This window comes from Myotis davidii, unplaced genomic scaffold (genome assembly GCF_000327345.1).
Source record: "Myotis davidii unplaced genomic scaffold, ASM32734v1 scaffold187, whole genome shotgun sequence".
Classification (NCBI taxonomy): domain Eukaryota; kingdom Metazoa; phylum Chordata; class Mammalia; order Chiroptera; family Vespertilionidae; genus Myotis; species Myotis davidii.
This window is the reverse complement of record NW_006383018.1, coordinates 3,718,901-3,725,454: the sequence shown is the minus strand read 5'-3', so window position 1 is coordinate 3,725,454 and position 6,554 is coordinate 3,718,901. Positions and strand designations below refer to the sequence as shown.

At 37.0% G+C, this 6,554-nt stretch overlaps 1 protein-coding gene across 1 annotated transcript in view; it reads left to right on the top strand.

Moving 5' to 3' along the window:
- The window catches only part of PEX1 (peroxisomal biogenesis factor 1), a 51,090-nt gene that overhangs the window by 14,307 nt on the left and 30,229 nt on the right, over positions 1-6,554 (top strand). Inside the window, exons 12-13 of the mRNA XM_006779263.2 lie at positions 4,379-4,549; positions 5,966-6,120. Coding sequence (XP_006779326.1) covers positions 4,379-4,549; positions 5,966-6,120 — 326 coding nt within the window. The remainder of the gene's footprint in view (positions 1-4,378; positions 4,550-5,965; positions 6,121-6,554) is intronic.

Genomic DNA, 6,554 nt, shown 5'->3' with positions numbered 1-6,554 from the left:
GAGGGAGAGAGAAACTACCAATATGTGAAATGAAAGGGGGGTATCGATAAATTTCCCATGGACATTAAAAGGATAAATAAAGTGCCCTGGCCAGGTGGCTAGATTGGATGGAGCATCCTCCCATTTACCAAAAAGTTGCAGGTTCGATTCCCAGTCAGGGCACATACAGGAGGCAACTGATGGATGCTTCTCTCATCAGTATTTCTCTCTCTCCTTCTCTCCCTCTCTCTCTCTCCCCCACCCTCCCACAATCCCTCCCTCCCACCCTCTCCCCCATCCCTTCTCTCTGTATAAAAATCAATTTAAGAAATGTATCCTTGGGTGAGGATAGAAAAAAAGATAATAAAGTAGTAATAGTAATGAAAACTCTGTGTCCGCAAATATGATGATATAGATGAATAGAGCAATTCCTTTGGAAGACAAGCTGCCAAAACTCACACAAGAAGAAACAGACAATATAAAAAGGCCTATATCTGTTAAAGAAATAGAGTCAATAATTAATAGTCATCCAGAACAGAAAGCACCAGGCCCCAGATGGGTTCATGGGTTAATTCTGCCAAACAAGTAAGAAATAATACCACTTCACTACAGTCTCTTCCAGAGGATACAAGCTGAGATAATACTTCCTAACTCATTCTATTGGGCCAGCATTTCCCTAACACCAAAACCAGACAAAGACATTACAGGAAAAGAAAGCTACAAACCAGAGTACCTCTCATAAACATAAATATAAAAATTCTCAACAAAATATTAGCAAATCAGGTCAATGTGTGAAAAGAATTATATGCCACAATCAAGTTGGCTTTATCCCAGGTGTGCAAAGCTAGTAAAATATAGCAGATACTCTGTGGTTTCTAGATTATCTATGTCAAATTTCAAAATGTATCATGGTAGAATATTATTTTTGAAAAAAGGAATTTCCCACTGACTCAGAAACTAAAGTCTCATGTAGGATAGCGTGGCTAATGGGGAGAACAAGCAAAGACCTGGATTTGAGTCCCACGTCTCTCATGAACTTACTGGCCCTGACTGCAGGCATTTTTTAGTGTCTTATTTGCCTTCTTAGAATCACCTCATTTAAGGAAATAATATGCACGAAAAGGCTCTGCAAACTAAAAAGTGCTGTACAAATGTGAATTATTTTCAGGAAGGAGAAAAGGCCTCTAGGCAAAATGATTATGACTGGTGGGACCTATCCCACCACACCCCAATTTCTTTTTGAAACCCATTGACTTCAGATATAAATGTAATTCTGTAAACTATGATGATGGTCGTGTTTGTTGAGTGCCTGTTGAATTTCAACTTTGCATCAAAACCTTGGCTGTTTTTTTAGTCCACAATAATGAAAAACAACATATTAGAATAATGTAGGGTTGCTATAGCTAGGCAAAACAACAGTGGTAAGAAATAATAGTAGTGTGAGGGAAGAAATCAATATTTATTAAAAGAACTATAAAAATCTACCAGTGTTGAGCTTTTTAAGGGGGCACTCTAGCAATACTTAGCAAAATTTTAAGTATGTAAAAACAAACAAAGGTTTTGATGTAGAATTCTGCTTCTAGAAATTTATCCTAAAGGTATAATCTGACAAATAAGTAAACATATGTATGTATGTGTATATTTATTTTAGCTTATAATAATTAAAAATTGGGAGCAGCATAAATATACACTTAAGAAGGGGCTTTTTGAACGTTGTGATCCAATACATCCCACAGTGGTGGTATACTAGGGAGCAGATGCTGCTCTATATTTGTTGATAAAGAGGATGGTGGTTTACTGCAAACTTGCATGAATACTGTAATCCCATCTTTATAAATTTGCATAAATGTTAGTGGAGTGCCTATAAGGATGACATATCAGAACACTTGGCAAAGGGTACTTCTGTGTGGTGGGATGATTACCAGAGATTTTTTAGCTTTCTCTACTAAGTATTTATAATTATTATGTACGTTCTAAAAATTATAATCAGGAAAAAGTTAAACTTTTACTTAGGATAAAAAGTGCACATTGGATCAAAACCCTATATAATCTGGAGTTACCTCATGTGAAAAGTAAACTCTTCTACCCACCTTAATAGTCTCTGCGGGCTTCATTGTACCCTAATTGGTCAAGTTACGCTGTACTAAGAAACTGAATTAAAGTTATAGTTTACTTAAGATAATAAGAGAAGTGGGTAATATTTTTCATTAAAAATATTTGAAATTAAATAGGAATAAGTTTTATTTATCTAAAATAATTGTTGAATGTTCACATTATTTCCTCCTATTAATAAATAATGAAGCATTACCTGTTTTTAAAGAGAAAAGATTTACATATTAGTGATTGTTTTAACTAACAAATTGTAAAAACCAAATTAGATGTTTATTTGCCATGTAGGCACTCTAATGACATAGGATGCATACATACAGTTCCTGTAAGCTTTAAAAAAAAAGCCCTGCTTTAGTAGCCGCTGCATATCTCACACAGCAGCTAAATTGATGTATACTCTTTTTTCCCTTTTTTTCAAAGCAATTTATTGTTTTTAGTATTAGTACAAATTGAGGTTGGAGTGGGGTGGGGAAGTGCTCCTTTCAGTGGGTTTATATTCCTGATATTGTGTTGTCATCTGTTTACCTTTAGTATGGTTATAGAATACTTGAATCCTGCTATTAAGGCTAGGAAGCTGGAACCTCCTGGTGTCTTTGTAGAATATAATGTGTTCTCTTTGCTAGACTTGAGTATTTAGGAAATAGTTTTTTCCACTTATCCTGCAGTGCTGTCTTACATGAATCCAGGTGCTCTCATTCCTGTTACTTGTTACATGTCACTCACCGTAAAGTGATCCTAGAGTTCCAGAGATGTGGGTCACACCCTCCCCCAGCTTTATTTAGCTATATTGTCATATAATAGTGTGTACTTGATTGATGAGGCTTAATTTTTGTCCTAATGCATTTAATAAAAATGCTTAAACTTTCCATATGAATGGAGGCCATTTTTTTTCTAGCCAAAACTCTTTGTAAACTGTATTCCTGAAAATGCCACTCTGAGAAAGTTAGTATTTAGAATATACTCTAAAGCAGGGGTGGGGAACCTTTTTACTGCCAAAAGCTAGTTGGATATTTATAACATAATTTGAGGACCATACAAAATTATCAACTTAAAAATTATCATGCTATATTTGGTCAAACATTTAATTAACTCACCACTAATGCATTGGCAGGACCAGACCAAATGATTCTATTCCCCACCCCTGCTCTAAAGGGTATAAATTATCCCTGAATTGTTATGGGAAACTGGCAGAGCGGTTACCTCGGGAGGGAAGGTGAGTAGAAGTGGACAGCAAAGTGAATTACAATTTACCAAATGCACTTCTGTACTTCTATTCTCACCAGAGGCTATTTTTCCATTGTTTTTTAGAAGGAGTGGAAGAGAGGGAAATAGAGAGAAATATCGATGTGAGAGAAACACATTGATTGGTTGCCTCCTGCACAAGCCCCAATCAGGGCCCCAGCTGGGAGCCTGCAGCCAAGTCACGTGCCTTTGACCAAAATGGAACCCAGGACCCTTGGTCCGCAGGCCAACACTCTATCCAGTGAGCCAAACCAGCTAGGGCTGCACTTCTGTACTTTTAAAAGTCTTTAACATTGACATTATTATCTATTCAATTTTTTTAAACAATTGGAAAGATTTTACTTTGAGTAGTTATTTTTACCCCCTTGGCTACCTCTACTATATAGTTCCAACTCATTGTTTAATTTCAGGTTGTTGTTTTTTTATCTAGTATATGGTAAGAAAGTAGAAATAGCTTGCGAAACCCATTATTCCATATGCTGTAAAGGTGGTTTTGGAGAGATTCCCCATCTCCCAGTCCTGTTTGAAGCCTCATGTGAAAATTTTGTTTTGCAGCTAAATAACTCCTTACATTGGTTTATGATTTGGTATGTTTTCCATTCTTTGAAAATTAAGACTTTATAATTCACCAGGAACTTTAAAGCCAAATTTATTCTTCATATACAGCAATTCTAGGATCATTTGTGTTTGATTTTATCTAAATCCTGATCCCCTGTTCTCATTTACATTTTCCCACAATATGCCTTTATTTTACTATTTTGTTGTAAGCCACCTGAAATTCCATATGGAACGAGGTGAGGTATAAATACATACATTCAGAAATTATAATAGCATATTCCTTTTTTAGTTTTATAAAATTCCTTCCTCCTTTGACACTGTATTAATTAAACCATGTCAATGATTAACAAATTTTAAAAATTGGTATATTAACAAAATATGGATCAAATTTTAATAGTTAATATTGAGCTTTTCTAATGCTTTCAAAATGGTAGCCTGAGCTTTCCCAGCCCTGAAATAACATTAACTACTTGATATCTTTTGTCTTAAGGAAAAAGGCTTGAAAACATACAAAAAACCCTAGAGGCAGCTTTCTCAGAGGCTGCCTGGAGGCAGCCTTCTGTTGTTCTGCTGGACGACCTGGATCTCATTGTTGGCCTGCCTGCTGCACCGGAGCACGAGCGGGGTCCTGAGGTGGTGCAGAGCCAGCGGCTGGCGCATGGTAATGGCAGCACACCCATCCCTGGCTTCAGGCCTTTTCTTTCATCAGGCAGCCTGTTTAGTCTTAATGGCAAATCTTCTCTCTTCAGAGAAAAGAATATTTGCTGTTATGTCTCGAGCTTCTGATAGCATTCTACACGTGGTCTGTATTCGCAAAAATCTGTAGAATAAGAGCAGTGTGGAAACTCTGCAACTTCATGATCGGGCTTTGGGGCCTTTTCATTCTCCTGAACTGATAAGAAATTGCTTAATTGTACAGATTTACGCTTGCTTTGTTCATTTGACAAATATTTGTCTATTGCTTGTGCAGTCTTTATTTTCAAAGTCTGGGAGAAGAGAGAAAAGTAAACAGACAATTTTAATTTAGAATACTGATAAAAATAATGGTAGCTGCCATGTGATGAGTGCCCTTTCTGGGCTACAGATTGCTTTGTACTCTACATGCAGATATTCTGGTTTTACAGGTGGGAAAGAGATATTCAAAGAATAGGTCATTTGACCAGGGTGACCCAACCAGGAGGTGGACAGTATGCTCTGTTTGGAGTATTACAGGGCACTATAGGACACATACCCCAAATTGGGGGTCGTATGAGGGTAAGGACTTGACAGGGAAGGCTTCTTGGAGGAGTTGATAACTGAGATGAGTTTTGATGGGGGAGAAAAAAAAGTGTGGTCCACTGGCAAAGCACAGGGGTACAAGAATCATGGTATGTTAGGGAATAACCCATGGCTGGAGCTTAGAATTCAAGGAGAGGACTGGGGGTAGGGGCACTGGGTAGAGGATTTGGCAGCATGCAGCTGCCTCAAGGTTCTCAAGAGCTAAAATAGATACAAAATGCAGCACAGTGGCTTGGGTTATTATAAACCATGTTAATCTCATTTGAATCCTATAGCATTTGCAAGGCTTGTAAGTATTGTGTTTAAGGGAATGCTGCAAATTCCTAGGTCAGTACTCAGATACACATTACTAATGCCTGGTTCAGTGTCGGCCTATAACCACCCAAACCTGCAAGTCCTGGGGTGGAAAGCGATTGTTCAGGAACTCGTTGAGCTATATTTTGCTTTATTACAGAACACAATGTGGAAAGTTATTACCCTTCCATAATATTTATTTCAGAGACTTCTTTTCATTTGCTGCATCGATCCAGAAGTAAGGAACTTCACTAGGCATTTTTCTGAGCATTCAGTGCCTCTTAGTCTGCTCCATTAGATTGGTTAGAGCCAGGTCAAAAATTTTAGGTCCTCAATAGATAAATGAGTGCATTGAATGAATAGAAGATTTAATTTTTAAAAAATATGAAGGAGACTAACCATTCATATTCCACCTTAGAGCATGACTTTAGATTATCATTATTTTTCATTTAAAATTTCTGTGTTTAGATTTACTAAGCTTTTACACTGTATTGCTTGATTCTAGCTTTGAACAATATTTTGAAAGAGTTTATTTCCATGGGAAGTTTGGTTGCACTGATTGCCACAAGCCAGTCTCAACATTCCCTGCATCCTTCACTTGTTTCTCCTCAGGGAATTCACATATTTCAGTGTGTCCAGCATATCCATCCTCCTGATCAGGTAACATACTGCTTGTGAAAATTGTTGAAGTATATCCTTTATGTAAGTTGTTTCAATTTTATTGATTTATGGCTCTATGCTTATGTTAGTAATCTTAAGAATATTTTAGACCCTGGCCGGGTAGCTCAGTTAGTTAGGGCATCATCCCAATACACCAAAGTTACAGGTTTAATCCTCAGTCAGGGCACATGGAAGAAGCAACTAATGAATTCATAAATAGGTGGAACAAGAAATCAGTGTGTCTCTGTCTCTCTCTGTCTCTCTCTCTCTTTCTCTCTCTCTCTCTCTCTCTCGTCAAATAGAAAAAAAAATTATTTTAAGAGTATTTTAAAAGGTGACATTTGGTGCATATTGTGCTTAGAAGCAATTTTCATGTATAACTGCCTGAAATATTACTATGTACTTTCTGAGGAAATGGCTTTTTTGAAAACAGC